This window comes from Diplotaxodon limnothrissa, linkage group LG1 (genome assembly GCF_057381915.1).
Source record: "Diplotaxodon limnothrissa isolate DT_005_m linkage group LG1, D_limnothrissa_male_GT1.1, whole genome shotgun sequence".
Classification (NCBI taxonomy): Eukaryota; Metazoa; Chordata; class Actinopteri; order Cichliformes; family Cichlidae; genus Diplotaxodon; species Diplotaxodon limnothrissa.
The window spans coordinates 37,649,513-37,667,673 of NC_140596.1; the positions used below are offsets into that span (position 1 = coordinate 37,649,513).

The 18,161-nt window shown below is 40.6% G+C and overlaps 1 protein-coding gene across 1 annotated transcript; it reads right to left on the bottom strand.

The window, feature by feature from the left end:
* Positions 1-60: 60 nt before the first annotated feature.
* On the bottom strand, positions 61-7,630 carry atp6v0d1 (ATPase H+ transporting V0 subunit d1). Its single transcript, XM_085358001.1, has 8 exons — positions 7,445-7,630; positions 6,249-6,420; positions 5,832-6,010; positions 5,253-5,332; positions 3,805-3,882; positions 3,478-3,654; positions 3,223-3,300; positions 61-1,130 (listed from the first exon to the last, which is right to left on the bottom strand). Exons 1-8 carry the CDS (start codon positions 7,569-7,571, stop codon positions 969-971), a joined length of 1,053 nt encoding a protein of 350 aa, XP_085214127.1. The 5' UTR covers positions 7,572-7,630; the 3' UTR covers positions 61-968.
* Between the last annotated feature and the right edge of the window lie 10,531 nt (positions 7,631-18,161).

Consider the following 18,161-nt stretch of genomic DNA (forward strand, 5'->3'; position numbering starts at 1 on the left):
GAAATTCCATAAATTCTATCCGGTGGGAAATTTAAAAACTCAAAATAATGTCACGGTTCCTCGAGGTCTACAGACCTGCATTAGTCTGTTTATTACTCTGTCACATTTACAATACACATTTCACAAATAACAGATGAAAACAGTAATAAATCCTTTACAGCAGGAGAAAACAAAAATCAGATAGTCATCATTAAATATCTATTTATCTTTGTATACTTTAAACATGACGTCTGTCATCCATACGCCCCGGATACTGACTCATTCCACTTTATTCACAGAATCTTCATGCTGGATCAGGAACACTGAGCACAGAAGTTCCTGTTCAGCCGTTTCATTTTCAATATTTTAGAATATACTTAGACAACAAACCAGGAGGGCCTCACACATTTCACTCATTGGTTTTGACAGAAAATCACACTGACCACCAAACATGCTGAGAAAATGTAGCACTACCAACAGAAATCCACATTAAAGACAACCTGGAGGGATGTTTTCATGTTTCAGCACTTGGAGCTGCACAGGCTGAGACAACGTACCGTGTCCTTAGTTTCTGGTCATATTGAATTGCAAATTCTTCCACTGCTGTTTTGTTTTGTTTTTTAAAAACAGCTGCCGCGTGCAACATAACACAAGGATTGGAAGCAAGTGTTTGAAAGTCAAATAAGTTTAAACAAAGATGTTGCTCTGACAAACCAGAATCATGTCATTCCTTTCTATTAAACAAAAAAACCAAAAAAAACCCCCCAAAACTACAGTACATCCTTCAGTTGTATTTTTGTGTGTTGGATCATTTAACTTGACAAGCAAGAAAGGAATACACACAACAGCAACTGTTGAAAACCAATTTACACCTACGAGTGAAGAAAGTGGGACTTGAGCATCAAACCATCTGGGCCTTTATCACCAGGCTGTGACTGTGGGGAACAAAAAAAACCAACTGAATGAAATGATGGTGGGAAGAAGACTGCTTAGAAGATGGGAATATAGTTGTCGATCTTGGCGCGGTGCCGCTGGGCAATGCACTCGGCGATCCAGACGATGTTCCTGCACTCTTGCTCCTTCAGCTTGACGTAGGCGTAGAAAACACTGAAGTGGAACTGGTTGAGGAAGGCCAGCTTATTCAGCTTCACCTACAAACACGAAGGAGGTGGAAAGACAAGGTTAGTACTGACGTCAAAGAATAAAAAATGAAAACAAAAGACGTGGTTAAGGTTGACACAAAGTGATCCAACTTCAATCTCTCAATTAGCTCAACCCAATCTTTTCTAAACTGGCAGTTCAGTTTCATTTATATTTCAGATACTCAACATTGCACAGCTTGTCAGGTATTCCTTTACTCAAGATGCTGGACCAAGCTTTTTTTTTTTTTGCACACATTGCAACTCAAGTGAAATGGTAAATGGACTGATTCTTCTACAGCACTACTCTGCCAGAGTGCAACATTCACCCATTCACATGAGCACTGTCTAACTACTACTCACACACATTCACACTCTGATGGATGCATCTGAGAGCAACTTGTGGTTCATATCTTGCCCAAGGACATTTGGCATGCAGACTGGGGAGAGCCAGGGATCGAACCGTCAACCTTCCGATCAGTAGATGATCTACCTCCGGAGCTACAGCCGCCCCACATGTCAACGACTTTACATGACTTCCACACAGGAAACTAAACACAAAATCCCAAACACCATAAATATCCATGTTGTCTAACAAAAGCAGAAATTTGTTAAAATCTAGTGTAAAAGGTTCTTAGTCTGAGTGACAATTATGCACATTTGTTGATTTTTCCTTTAAGCAAAGCCATCCTGTAACAACACTATGATAATTATAAGAAAGGACATTATTTGAAGATGCTCAAAGTTGTAAATAACAGTTGTTTTTTTTCCAATTGTGGCACTGATTGGCAGTCATCTTTTCTGCCTATAGAATAAACTAGTCGACTAATCATCACTAGTCTTTATCAGACGTACCAGTCGTTTAATGGTTTTACATTGACGCCCAATGCCAGTAAATGTTATGCAGGCGTCTGCCACAAGATGAAGCTTCATTGTTGAGAAACAACATAACTCTGTTAATCTAGGCCTGATCGCTTGTTAAGACTATTACTGTTAGTTCTTTTAAAGGTGAAAGATCGCGGATACAAGCGGAAGAAAAGAGCTTTCTCCAAAGGATGGATGGGCTCTTCTTTAGCACAGGGTAGAGCCCAGCTGAGGCAGTCGCTTCTGGGTACGATGTTCCGACCAGGCACGTCCTACCGGGAGGCGGCACTGGGGTACACCCAGGACACGCTGGAGGGATCATCTCCCTGGGGTGGCCTGGGAACACCTCAATGTGTACTCACTACGTTTTCACAATGCGCATCATTCATAATGCGCCACACTTTACCATTGTTAATTTGTCATATTTTAATAATAGTTGAATATCTTTTGTAGTAACCATAAGTATCGTCTTGATGCATGCTTGATCATCCAGGTAAGTAAATCCCCAAAGGTCGATTCTCTTCATCTGGACGTTTTCAGTGGGAGAAATGCTACGTCCAGGTGGAAAGAAACAACCTTTGTATCATGTTTAATATTGGTTTGTGTGTTTTTCCTCACTGTCCTTTGGAGTATAACACGTAATGCACAATGTGGGGTGCTGCACAGTTAAGCGGCATGATTCATAATAAAAGAATGTGAATAATGGTAACAAATGGCTTTATTTTGAGCATTTCTGGGGTTCTCAAAACCTGATATCGGAGTGTTCTAGTTGGACAGTCAGATTTTTTTCTCCCCCTTTACTTTCCTGGCTTGGAGAAATGACGGGCTTCAGACCTGGAGCTGTTCCAGCAATCATCATGGGGATGTGAGGTGTTTGGATAATAATATGGACAACCTGTGTGAGGCGGTTAAGGCTCTCACACAGTCAAATAGTTGGATGTGTGTAGTGTTGCAGTGAGACGCAGCCACACTCACACCATGTCGTGACTGTACTGGCTTTACTGGCATGTAAGAAATTCTGCTGTATGAAATATTCTGAAGGCAAGACAAATCACTGAAAATGAATCTAATAACCACACATACAAACCTGCATTAATCCAGCAAAGTTAAAGTCAGCATGCTTGAAATAATAACAGCTTTGAACAATTAGTTCAAATGTAGAGGTCTGTGACTATTACACGACAGAGGTTAATACTGGGTGTAAAAAGGTCTTTGTGAGTGAGGGATGCATGTGCTTCACCTCATGCTCAAAGAAACGGTCCTCCAGGGTTTTATCTCCCGGGTTGCTACCGGCGCCCTCAAACAGCAGCTTGTACTCCTGAAAATGCAAGAACAAGTTTATGCTTTAACACAGACGTTAAACTGAAAGATTGAACCTCGATGGACAATGACAGACACCAAAGCACAAACTGGAAGATGAAAGTGAAAACAACTTGAAACATATGAGTTCAATGATGTTTCTATGGGGAATTCTGCAGGCCATTTCTGAACTTACAGGGTAAAAATCAGCTACAGCCTTGACCTGCTCATAGTCATCGGCACGGGCCAGCTGAGCAAGGCCTTCTGGGTAAAGCTTGCCACAGTGGGGAAAGAGTTTGGCACGGTCCTCTTTGGACAGCTCTGTGCCAAATGAGTTGATGGTGATGATGAAGGCTCTCCTGTCAGCTTCAAACTGCAGATACAGAGGCGAAGAAGAACAGTGATGAGTCAAGTTAAAGATGCTTCAGTGTCTTCGTGAGCAAACCTGCTCAGTGATAAAAGACCTCCCAGAGAACCAGAAGGAAGACTAGTGACACGTTCCTAAATCAGACTGAGGCCTCACCTCCAGAATAGGACACATGGTGTCAGCAGTCGTTCCTCCCAAGTTGGAGCAGAACTTGTAGAAAGCCTCCAGATAAGCCTGAGAGAACAAAATCTACTTAACGTATTTTACATGACAACTTTACATAAATACATAACAATTTCACGCCAGTTCTGAATTTAAACTATGTAACAACTAGTCTGAGCTTGGAAAGAAAAGCGTCTGGACTTCTTTAAGTAGCTTGAAGATGTTTCACCTCTCATCCGAGAAGCTTCTTCAGTTCTAAGGTCAAATGGAGAGTCCCAGATTTAAGCTCTGTGGGGGTAACCCACCGAGAGGGACAATGGACCCCCTAATGATCCTCTACCTAATCACATGAGCCAAGGTGTGAAAACGGGTGTAGGTCACAATCAGCCAAGGTTTCGGGTGAGCTCATTGTGAAACCTGGCCCCACCCCATCATGTGATCATGTGAATTGTGACCGACACCCGTTTTCACAACTTGGCTCATGTGATTGGGTAGAGGATCATTAGGGGGTCCATTGTCCCTCTCGGTGGGTAACCCCCACAGAGTTTAAATCTGGGACTCTCCATTTGACCCTAGAACTGAAGAAGCTTCTCGGATGAGAGGTGAAACGTCTTCAAGCTACTTAAAGAAGTCCAGACGCTATTCTTTCCAAGCTCCTTAGACTAAGATGACCTGGATGACTGAGAACCTTCACAGATATATAACAACTACTTTTAATGCTTCCATTAAATATTAAAAATATCTCCAACTCCCACGGGCACAAACTGGTTAACTTGTTCTTACTGATACAAAATCAATTGTCAGAAAATACCACATTCTTTACCATATTCTGTGTTTCTCTGCCCATAATGATTTGGCCAGACTGGCAGACTAACGGGATGTTCACAGGACATTGGTAACTTGCAACTTAATACCTCCTGGTTATTCAAGTGAAAGCTAGAAGTCTGACAATTTCTCACAGAATCACAACTTATCTGCCCTCAGCTTCCAGACCGACATCCACAGGACTATTAAAACCGTTAATTCTGTGACAAACGCTGGAAAGATTAGGAGCTACAACAATATCTGCAGTTGTCTACTAGAACACAACTGCCAGAGAGTTAATTAAAGATCTATACAACGACATGTTGATTTATCAGTATTAATGTTTAGGTTGGAACAATTGTGCTCGACTACTGCTGATCTTAATTATTTAATTTTAATTGGTTTTTGACTTGTTCTTCTTCTGTTGGAGTAATTATGGTCTTTGAATTTCTGTTTCTTTAACTGAGTTAACTTCTGAGTTTCAGCTTTTACCGTCACATTTTTGCCTTTTTTGCTGTCATTTTATTTATTCACTTGCTTATGTGGACAGATTATGCTTTTTGCAACACATTGTGATTTCACCTGGAATGACATGCACTGTATAAATAAAGCTTAGCTCAGTTATTAATAAACTCTACCTTGTAAAGGGTGTTACGAATGATTTCAATGTTCATTTCATCCAAGTCCTGCTCAGATATGCAGTCCTGGAAGAACGCAGCTATTGAAAAGAGAAAAAAAAAAAAAAAAAAAAAAACAGAAATCAATGTTTAGTGTTTTCCTCAGCTTTGGCACCATCTCCTGTTCAACATAAGACATCACAATTCAGGTTTTACACCCCTGCTGGTTGGTATGATACACAGATGTCACTACAAATGTGTCGCATACAGACAAACATTATGTTACTGCTTTGAAAAGTGAAAGCTAAACGCTACACCGACTGAAGGTGTGTGAGAGTTACCTTGACCAAATGAGGGTGACAACTTTCAGCCAAACTATAAGCGAGTCACGTCTTTTTTTTTTTTTTTCTTTTTTTTTAAAACAGGAAACCAAAGAAAGAAAATTAATAAACTTTAAAAGGGCAGAGAGCCACCGTTGTGAAAACCAATTTGAGTTTTAGATTTAGGGGAGTGATAAAGCTTTTTTTGAGGGCCTGTTCTTATTGCATAAAACCCCTGAATATTATTATGATGATGAAAAAGTCATATACAGATATTCACCCAGTGGTGTGTCCACAAGGATGGCATTGTAGAGCTCGGCGGGGGTCTGCGCAATGTTGACCGCCTCCATCTGTTCAAAGCTGCCCAGCGGGTGACACTTGGGCACCAGCTCAGAAATGGCCCGCTGGTGCAGAGTGCCCGTGATCAGCAGGATGACGTTATCGATCATATAGCTGTAGCTAAAGCCCAAAGGAAGGAGGGGAGGGATCGTCACAAATGTTCTACACTGTTATACTTTATAGAACAGAGATGTTACTTTACCGATTAAGGGCAAATACTTTACAGTACTTCAAAGTACTGCAGTGTCTACTGTTATTTACATGACAGTGCCAAATTTTAAATTAATAAATAATATGATATTCAGAAATTGTGCTAACAGACGTCCGTACTCAATTCAACTCGACAGGTTTAGCTTACGTGATGAAGTCCATGAAGCTGGCCAGCGGTTCATATGACTGGTTTCTCATGTGGCGAAACTCCACCACCATCTTCTCCTTTAGCTTGTCGTCAATAACGGACACGGTGAGAGGAGACGCCTCGTTTGCCAAGAAGCTGCCATAGTCTGTGCTCTGCAGGTGGAGCTTCAAGTCTGAAGGACAAACAGTTAGTCAGGACTCTATTATTCTAAGGATTAAGTTTGAAACTAGAACTGCTAAAAAGGTGTGGCTATAAATCTAGTTTTATATTAACATACAAAGAAACATATAGTTTCTTTGTTTAGATGCTGGCTAATACAACAAAAAGCAATATGAAGGTTTCCCCATAATGTTACCTTACTTGGTTATTTAAAAATTGTTAAATGTAGACTTGCAGTGTTGTACGGCAGCTTTTATTTTCTATATAGAATTTTGCATTTCACTGACAAGATATTTTTTTGTCTTTTCAAACCAATTTCTCAACTGATTTGCGGTCCAACTTTCAGCTGCAGTGCCCCTGCATTTGTTGCTGTTCCTGTCTCTCAACCCAACTGCTAACTTGACTAGAAATTTGGCTACCTGGTCTTGGTTGTGTCCTAATCTGTCTCACGTTCATAAGTCTCTCTTGGAAAATAAATTTTAATCAAACACCTTGAAGGGATTGTTGTAATTTGACGCTGAAATGTAACTGAACTGAATTCATCCCTGCCCGCTCCGTGCAGGTGAGCATAACACAAGAAGCGTCTGCTATAAGAAAATCTCAGTTAGCTAGTATTAATTAGCAAGATATGAACCGAATGGTCACAGAAAAGGTAGAGAAAATGTTATTTGTTTGAAGCATCGATGTTAACAGGAACACTGTAAAATCTCTTCTGACTATAATTTCACTTCCCTTAAAACTGGGAAGTGAGCAATAAACAGCAATATAGCCGGCCCTTGCTTGGGTTACTTTAAGCTAGCTACGCAGGATACAGACATATGACAGCAAGCTTGACGAACACAGTCTCAAATTATTTCACTTTAACGTGTGGCAGTTATCGATGTTGAGCTTGGCGACTAGATTATAACAGAAATTGGGACGACTTATATCGACAGTAAAACAGAAACTAACGTTTAACAGCTAACTAGCTTTAAGCTCTAGCTTGTGGAACTAGCTGGCGTCTAGCTATTAGCCGCTAGCTATCCATTTTAACTCACCTTCCAGCGTCTCACACTGGACGAGATTTAAATAATCCGCCTGCGACAGTATTCCAGCTTTAAAACCTCTCACCAGCCCCTCCAGGTAGCCGTTATCGACATTAAAATAGAGCTCAGAGAAAGGCATCCTGTCCGACCGTCAGATCCGTCTCTGCCACAGGATTCACTTTCAGTCCGGCTGGTTAGCACTAGCATCAGCTGACTGAACCACGTGACAGTCATCTGATCAGTCACCTGCTCATGATTCCATTACTGTATTGACAAATGACTGTAGCTGTTTGTATTCACAGTTTGCTTTATTACCAGCTCTGTTTCCAAAGCACATGATATTTATATTAGTTTTTGCATTACAATCCACACAAATAGAGGAAAACAACATGAGACCAAGTCTGTCACAGTCAACAAGCTGTTGTTGTGGCACCCTGAGTATTTTGAGCATCAAGAACAAGGTCCCCCCATCATCTTTTTTTGCTATTGTTGTGACAATAGTTTGCATCATAGCACAGAGCAAAAAAGCTCATTTGCTCCCACCTGATGTGATGTTAGGGCGATATTTAGTTTCGCCAGTAGGTGGCAGTGGTGGCTCAGATAAACGGGTGACTGGCAAAATAATCCCTCACAAAAGTAACGCAGGCCAGTTATTGTAATGGCAGCTGTCAGTACGGTGGCCCCTAGAGACAAAGCACGTACAAACTCCAAAACACTTGCAAACTCCAAAACACATACAAATTCCAAAACACATGCAAACTCCAAAACACTTGCAAACTAAAGAACACATGCAAACTCCAAAACACGTGCAAACTCCAAAACACGTACAAACTCCAAAACACTTGCAAAATCCAAAACACTTGCAAACTAAAAAACACATGCAAATTCCAAAACACGTACAAACTCCAAAACACTTGCAAAACCCAAAACACTTGCAAACTAAAAAACACATGCAAATTCCAAAACACGTACAAATTCCAAAACACTTGCAAAATCCAAAACACGTACAAATTCCAAAACACTTGCAAACTCGAAAACACATGCAAATTCCAAAACACAACGGAAGTGCTCCAGGACGCTAGGGGCAGTGTTGAGCTCGATTTGCAAAATAAACGGCAAGTTTGTCTGTATGGGACGGTCTAGTCTCCGTTGCGCTTCCCAGGTTGCCTAGCAACCATGATACTAACCGCTGGAAACGTGTCATACAACTTAGTTTGACAGAAATGAGGGAGAACATATTTTGTTCATTTGTTTGTTTGTAACTACAAGAGCTTTGTGTGATTTGATAAGTATCTGAGGCTGAGACCACAGGACAGTAAAACATGATTTTTGGGCTTCATTTCTGTACTGAACAATTATTTCAAGATTAGTTAGTAAATAAGAATTAGCTGATGTTGTTCATGAGACTAAAGTCATATCACTTTGGTAATGTAAATATAATATGGCCAATATTATAGTTATTATATTAATCATTATTAGCTATTACAGCAGTGAACATGAACTCTGTGTCAAATACTGAGCTTCAGTACAGATTCAAGTTGCAGTTATTTATATGTCTTATCACCTTAAATCTTCACTCAAAGACAAGTATCTTTGACAGTGCATATATAGGTGAGTAGTAATATACCTATACTTTTTTTTGCCCCCCCCCCCCCCCACCCCTCTCCCCCCCCCCCCACCCCGAGGGCATTTTCCCCCCTCCCTATCCCCCGCCGCGTCCATGTGCGTGTGCACGTGCGCGAGAACGGACTTTTTGCATGTGCGTGTGTGTCCAGGGGTCATATGAGTTCACATGTGTTTAATAGAGTATTATTTAATGAAACCATTATGTGTTTTAATTAAACTCTTTTTAAAGGTTTGTATAGGTCTCAGAGTTCTGTTATTTAGACATAGGTGATTTAATTTAACTACTTTAGGGGTATTTTAACTAGTTAGGAGCCTTTTGCATTTTCTTCAGTGCTATTTAGGAGCAAATAGTTTTCAAACAGAGGTCCGCAAATAACATGTATCCCTTTAGAAATAAACAGTGATACTTTTAAAAACCGTGTATTCCCACACAGCATTTAATTTAGCTAGTTTAGGAAGATTTCACTTTTCTAATAGTTTCACAGGCTAGTAGTTTTTTTTAAAAAATAGAGCACCACAAACAACATGTATCCCTTTAGAAATAAACTGTGATACTTCTAAAAGTACATATTCACACTAGAGCTGTATCAACCTCAATGTGGCTTTAATGCAACTAGTCCTATAATTATCTACTAGTCTGCAACAGTTAGACTCGCTGATTACACATAGATGTTTTAACTACTTTAGTGGCATTTCACACTCTTTTTAAAGGTTTGTATAGGTCTCAGAGTTCTGTTATTTAGACATAGGTGATTTAATTTAACTACTTTAGGGGTATTTTAACCAGTTAGGAGCCTTTTGCATTTTCTTCAGTGCTATTTAGGAGCAAATAGTTTTCAAACAGAGGTCCGCAAATAACAGGTATCCCTTTAGAAATAAACAGTGATACTTTTAAAAACCGTGTATTCCCACACAGCATTTAATTTAGCTAGTTTAGGAAGATTTCACTTTTCTAATAGTTTCACAGGCTAGTAGTTTTTTTTTTAAATAGAGCACCACAAACAACATGTATCCCTTTAGAAATAAACTGTGATACTTCTAAAAGTACATATTCACAATAGCGCTGTATCAACCACCATGTGGCTTTAATGCAACTAGTCTTATAATTATCTACTAGTCTGCAACAGTTAGACTCGCTGATTACACATAGATGATTTAACTACTTTAGGGGCATTTCACGTTTCTAAAAGTTTCACAGACCAATAGTTTTAAATAGAGCACCGCAAACAACATGTATTTCTTTTAGAAATAAGCTGTGATACTTCTAAAAAACACATATTCCCACACTCTGTAACAGTTAGACAGAGGGGGTGCAGCTAGGCTCCCAACAGTCTGCAAAAGAAGTCATGAAGCAAACAAAAGAGGCTCCTTATCAAGAGCATCTCAGCCCAAAGGTGTATATACACAAACAGTTAATGGCTTTAATGCAACTAGTCTTATCATGTCAGAGGCCAGCAGAAACCATGACCAACAGAGTCTCCAAAGGCCTGCCACCTTTCTTCCTTACATCACACTCTTTTATCTCTACATCTCAGAGGTCAACTGAAAGTAGCCCCACCTATATAAAAACACCCCATCAGAGACACAGTATTTTCCTCAGCACAACTGTCACAAGGTATAGCGTTTTAACTTGTTATTTTTTCACCTGAATGTACGTTGGAGCCGACTTTGCTACCCGCACAGAGCGTTTCTGACAGTCGGGCGCTGCTTATACAATAGAGAAAAGCAACAATACAGAGTGTTTCTCTGCTCCAAGAAATCCGAGGGCCTTTCACACAGTAAGCATGTCTGTTATACCCAGGGCATAAATGTCTGTATGTCAGTGCTGATTATTCAAACCCTGTTTAACATGTGACACATATGTTGTCTGAAAACAATTCCTCTAAATTTGCAAAGTTACTGATTTAAAAAATATATATTTTCGAATTTTTAGTTGCATGTCAAACATATGATAGACTCTTGAGCATATTCGTATAGCTAAATTCACAATGGTATAACCGTGCTAAATAAAAGAGGCCCAAGCACCAATGCACTCTAATCCACTCCGCTAAACTGTATGTTGATAAGTACATGAAGCGTACCTCTACCTCTACAGCTGAAAACAGTTTGTATCCGCACTCTGAGGGTCTGCTGAATTGTTTTAATGGCACTTTTTGACGAACAGCAGATGAAGAAATCCTATTTATTGTAGAAACTGTCCCTAAGCTATTGTTGCTCATACTTACTGAGGTCCCTAGCTACTTCCTTACTATGTCAGTAAACTTTTTTGAAAAGGAAGCTGTTGTAGATTTAAAGAAACATCTTAATTGAAGCAAAGGCAAAAAAAAAACTGGAATGAATTTCATGTGACTGTTCATATTAAAGCCAACAACAAGTGAAAATTCAAAAACGGCTCCAATCCTTTGTATTAATGATCTCCCCCCTCTCTCTCTCTCTGTGTGTGTGTGTGTGTGCGTGAGTGTGTGTGTGTGCGTGAGTGTGTGTGCCCTCACAGAAGGAAGGTCACAGCAGGAGCTTTTCTCAAACGCATTACCAATCAGTTTTTTTACAAGAAGTGTAGCTCATAGTATAATACTACTATTAACATATGAAACACAACGAATAATACACGGCACTCAGTTTGTTTTATGTTTCTTCCATTAACCAGAAGTTTTAAGGACGGCAAGAAACAACCAGAATCCAGACGCTTCAGCTCGGCCTGTTGTCCTGTAAAAATATTGGAAACAAATGTAATATAGAGATCTGAAGTTTATATTTGGAAAGTTATATTCACTTGTTTTTTACAATTATGTGTGATGTTGTTTTAATTTAATATTTAATCTATTTGATAATTATCTGGAAATGCAAATGAATGTCTTTGTGTTGTGACTGTTTTTAACTTTGTTGTTAATGTCAGTGCTTGTAAACTGTTTATTGTGCCTCCAGATAGATGCGTTTGGACCTTCTTCTAAAATAAAAGTACCTGTTAACACATAACAGCCCTTTATTTAAGTCATTAATGTAACACAATTTCTAACTAAAATTATCCCTAAACATATTTAATTGGCTAAGGTTTGGTCATTTTGGTCTTTCTTTTTATATTTTGTCATACACTCAACAAAAATATAAACGCAACACCTTTGTTACTGCTCCCATTCCCCATGGGATGGACGTAGAGACCTAAAATTCATTCCAGATACACAATATAACCATCCCTCCCAAACAGTGGTCACAAATCAGTCCAAATGTGTTGTAGTGGGCACATCTGCCATATTGAGATAATCCATCCCACCTCACAGGTGTGCCACATCAGGATGCTGATCTGACATCATGAGTAGTGCACAGGTGTACCTCAGACTGCCCACAACAAAAGGCCACCCTGGAATGTGCAGTTTTGTCTCACAGCAAAATGCCACAGATGCCACAAGCAATGAGGGAGCGTGCAATTGGCATGCTGACAGCAGGAATGTCAACCAGATCTGTCGCCCGTGCATTGAATGTTCATTTCTCAACCATAAGCCGTCTCCACAGGCGTTTCAGAGAATATGGCAGCACATCCAACCGGCCTCACAACCGCAGACCTCGTGTAACCACACCAGCCCAGGACCTCCACATCCAGCAGGTTCCAAGATCGTCTGAGACCAGCCACCCAGACAGCTGCTGGAACAATTGGTTTGCACAACCAAACAATTTCTGCACAAACTGTCAGAAACCGTCTCAGGGACGCTCAACTGCATGCTCGTCGTCCTCATCGGGGTCGTGACCTGACTCCAGCTCGTCGCCGTAACAGACTTGTGTGGGCAAATGCTCACATTCTATGGCGTCTGGCACGTTGGAGAGGTGTGCGCTTCACGGATGAATCATGGTTCACATTGTTCAGGGCAGATGGCAGCTGAGAATGTCCCAGTTCTTGCATGGCCAGCATACTCACCGGACATGTCACCCATTGAGCATGTTCGGGATGTGCTTGACCGGCGTATACGACAGCGTGTACCAGTTCCCACGAATATCCAACAACCTCGCACAGCCATTGAAGTGGAGTGGACCAACATTCCACAGGCCACAATTGACAATCTGACAGACTCCATGTGACGATGTGTTGCACTGCATGAGGCAAATGGTGGTCACACCAGATACTGACCGGTTCTGGGTCCCCAGACCCCCAATAGCCCAAAAAACTGCACATTCCAGGGTGGCCTTTTGTTGTGGGCAGTCTGAGGTACACCTGTGCACTACTCATGATGTCAGATCAGCATCCTGATGTGGCACACCTGTGAGGTGGGATGGATTATCTCAATATGGCAGATGTGCCCACTACCACACATTTGGACTGATTTGTGACCACTGTTTGGGAGGGATGGTTATATTGTGTATCTGGAATGAATTTTAGGTCTCTACGTCCATCCCATGGGGAATGGGAGCAGTAACAAAGGTGTTGCGTTTATATTTTTGTTGAGTGTATTAAAATACAGAAGGAAAATTAAAAGTAATGTAAAATTTAACATCATGGCTCTTGTCACTAAGTATTTAAGTCAATACCTTATAGAATATCAAAATGTGCAATTGAAAATTTATTTTTACACATTTTTTTAAGTGATTAAAATCGTGTCCAGAGTTTTTGTCAACACCATCAGATTTTTTTAAAAGTACAAAAAAATCTGGAATTATTGTGGGTAGCTTACACTCTGAGGACCCCTTACCACTTCCTGTTTGATACACATGCCATGAGGTCACTGCTGTGATAATCTTTTTTATTTTATTTCATTTATGGCATACCTTTCTGATAAAACTCTGTATCACAACCATAGTCCGTCAACACCAAAGTTGATGTAATCCAAGATTTAATTTTTTTTTTTTTTTGTAGAAAGAGCTTAATTTAGGAGGCTTGTAGAGGCCATAAACAAATGATGAAAAACAAGATGACTTCTGTCAGAAAAATGTGTTATGAGAGAAAGTCGGGTATTTTGTCAACACCATCAGATACCTATAATAACCTGTCTTTCTGATTTCACTATGTGTACATCAGGTGTTCATCCAAAGTGGGCCGTCGGGGGGGAAACAGGAAATCTCCTTGAAAAAATCCTGAAAATGGCCACTGTACAACATGAGGTTCTCCATGCTCTGGGCTTTCGCCACGAGCACTCTCGCTCTGACAGAGACAAGCACGTCTACATCCACACTGAAAACATCGAGCCAGGTCAGCTCAGCTTGGGTGTATTTTTATGTGCTGTACAATGAATGCAGATGTTGCTAAGTTACTTTAAAATGTCTCATTACAGCCTTGCTTCCCAGGAAAATGAAATGCTCCTGCTTAGATTTTGTGGCATTTAATGAATAACGAGACTCTCCATGCAACCTAAACCTGGAAAAAGATTTGGAGGTTGGAAGGCAGCTGAGAAAACCAACATTCGTGTTTAAGTCTTTGCTCTTTTTTCAATTCCTGTGCAGGACACGAACACAACTTCAAGAAGGTGCAGACTAACAACTTGGAAACTACTTATCACTTTAAATCTGTCATGCACTATAGGAAGTAATTCTTTGTGTGAATCCTTACATATGTATTTTCAGGAGTAAATCAATGTCAAACTTGGTTTCTTAAAGTGGAGTCATAGGATTTGCACAGACTTTCTTTGTACAGCATGCGGCCCATTTTTTTCCTGGAAAATTTGACTAAAAGTGTCAGAACTAGTTACTATGAATAAGTTTAATTCAGCTGACAAAAACAGTCTTCTCGGTAAGTGTGAGTGTTCCTAAATTTGCATAGAAATTGGTGCAAAACTTTCACAGACTGACACTACATTAAGTCATTGCATTAGCCTACAAAAAAACAGAGAGAGGAAAAATAATATGCAGGAAAGAATTCCTAATAATCTTACCTCCTTAATCATAAATATCCCTGATATACGTATGTGTTTGTGTTCCCTTACTCTTTTTAACAAACATGTTTTTGTTTTTCTTTAGACATGCCTTCTCCAGAAACCGGAGTCCAACCATTCTTGCTCGGCCCAGACATAAGCTCGACTTTGGACATGGCAAACAGATGAGTGCCAAAGACATCGCCCGTGTAAACAGACTTTACAAGTGCAGTAAGTGAAAAGGTAAAAACTATGTCACTGTAAACCTTTCTCTATGACATTTTCTTATTTTATGTGAGAAACCCAGTGAATGTGTGACAGTACTCATTGTGTTGTATTGTTAAAATGCCACGGACCCGAGTCCTCCAGAGCCGGGTCCGTGAGCAGTGTGGACTTTTGTTGTTGTTGTTGTCGTTATTATTATTATTATTGTTATTACTATTATTTGGTGTATGTGTGTGCACTGTTCTGCTGTCTGGGGTTTTGTTCCATGTGTCTATGTATAGGGAGGTGTGTGTGTGTGTGTGTGTGTGTGTGTGTGTGTGTGTGTGTGTGCGCGCGTGCGTGCGTGCGTGCGTGCGTGCGTGGTTGTGGCTGTAGCAGGAGGCCGGGCTACAGGCACTGTCAGGCCTGTGGATGACTGGCCACGCCCAAGGAGGATGCCACACACCTGGAGCTGATCAGCGTCAGTGGAGGGAGCTACTTAATCCCGGAGAGCAGCCATTTGGCTTTTCTACCTTTAAAACCCGGAGAGCAGCCAAATGGCTGGTAGGCTTTTAGCTAAGCTTTAGCTTCAGCCAAGTGGAAGCTAAATTGGCTAGTCATTCATATGTATATTAGGTTGTTACCTGGGAATTCTGGAGGGAGGGGAGTGGGGGTTTGAGTGGATTGAGGAATTTCCCTGCGAATCTTGTTGACTGTGCCGAGGATGGTGGTTTTCCGTCTAAGAAGTTTTTGCGCAAGTGAAAGCGATGTGAAAAAATTGTCCGTGGTAACATTTCTGCCCTTGTCTAGGAATGGTTCCATCAGCCTCATTACAACATTTTCAGAAAGTCTCTCCCCAGTGGGACGATTGGGGTCCTTGCCAAGATATGGGAAGACATTGCAAATGTACTTGGATTTTAGGTCGCAAGCCACCCAAAACTTGATCCCAAACTTGTCAGGTTTACTTGCAATATACTGCAGGAAACAGCACCGAGTCTTTGATGGGAAAAGCTGTTCATCAACGGTGATATGTAGACCAGGGTTGTAGCACATGATGCAGTTGGTGACAAATGATCCTCACACACTGGAAATTGCAGCGAACTTATCAGTCTTTGCTGGGTTTTAAAGGTAGAAAGGTAGAAGCCTGGGGATGCTACTGTTAATGGTGTGGTGAAGCCTCCACCAACGCGGGATCACTATGTGAGACTCCACGTTAGTCTTCCAGTTTAGGTTTAGTCAGCGAGTGCATGCCTGCTATAGTTAAGTGTCCTGACAGCTGCCGCTATTGTTTCCTGCAGGAGGAGCGTGGGAAGCCAGAAGAGCAGCGAGCACGGGGAGTGCAGACACACGGGAGCAGAGAGCACAAGGAGGGCACGACACGGGAGTCACGGGAGAGCACGGGGATTTATTGTTGTTTATTTCCTTTCACTGTAAATAAACGCACTGCTGATATTCCGAGCTCCGCGCCTGGGTCCTCCTTCCTTACTTCCCCACGGCTGGCCATCGTCAACCGTGACATAAACAGATCTGTAACGATGGCAAAAACAGGACTACTGACGCTGAGCTCTCAACTCGTCATGTTCACATCAGCAAACCAGATCTGCTGTTTGCAAAAATGTTACTCCAGCACCAGAAAATGTGGATTGATGCTTGTAGCCTTCGAGTACTAAGAGCCTACCTGACATTTTTTTAAGTTTCTATTAGAACGTGGTAAAGACCTCTTCTTCATCATCATCTGTTATACTTTATGTGGGAGAAATGTCTTCACCTTTGTCTGCACTTCAGTATTCCTTTGAATTCCTTTATATCCTGTTTCCATTTTGGTGCAGTTACACTTACATCTTATACCAACTAGTACCACCTACCAACTTTTATTTTGTGGTTTATTTTCATATGGTGTGTCTCTTCTCAATAAAAATCTAATTTATTACTCATAAATGACTCATACATTTATTATTATAACTGTTCTGTAGGAGTTGAAGTAAAGAATCATCTGTAAGGCCCATCGCTAACGATGCTTTGTTCTTATGTCAGTCTATCCCATTAGGGCTCTTTTGGCTTCTATAATCACTTTACCTTCCAGTCCAGCATCCTTTCCACTTATTTGCACCTGAACCAACAGCTCCACCAGCAAACGACTGCTTTCCTCAGCATTTATCCCCACAGCAGTACATTTGTTACAGTCATTGGTGCTGCTGTTTATACACTTCAGTCACTCCCATGTTATTAACATGTGTGTGATATGAAAGGCGCTCCTGTGGTTTCTAAAATACTGTCAAAGTCAAAGTGGATCGTTGTTGCACAGAGAGCCCCAGAACAGAAACTTTCTTTTTTTGATTTAATTACATAGCACATACCAAGCATAATCAACCTCCTCATGGCAATGGATATCATGAACTGCACCCCATGAAATTATTTAAAGTGTGTTAGACATTTATGTTTTTTACACATTTATTCACAACTGTTTTTTCAACTTAATCCTTCCTCAGAATATACATACACATATATACATAACAAATATTAATAAATAACAAAGACAAACACACTCTTTTCCTCCTTGGGATTTTATTGGTTCATATTTTTTCCAACCTAAACAATTGATCTTAGTTCATCTAAATTGTGAAGCTTTGAGGTTTTTACTAAAAGGTGTTTCTGTCATGGCCAATTGTGATCATTGGCCATGAAATTTGCTGTCATTCAATATCCAGTCTACGCCCACAAGCTGCATGTCATTGGACTGTGGGAGGAAGCCTATGGCATTATTTTTGTGCCACTATTCTGAGCACACGCATAAAATAAATAAATAAAAAAATTTGAGCGCACGTGAAAAAAAAATTTGCAGGTGCAAATGTTGCATTTTGACGAGAAATTTATTTTGAGTAAAGTAAAGCTAAATTTGAGTGAACAAAATTCATTGCTGCATGCAAAAACTGTATTTCAGTGTTTGCTATTATCCATACACACAATATAGCAGCCCCTCTCTCTCAGTTTTTGCATTTGCGCTTGCTCGCAATGTGTTGCCCGTGCGCGTTCAACTCTTTCTGTACACCGTTATATTTGTGCCA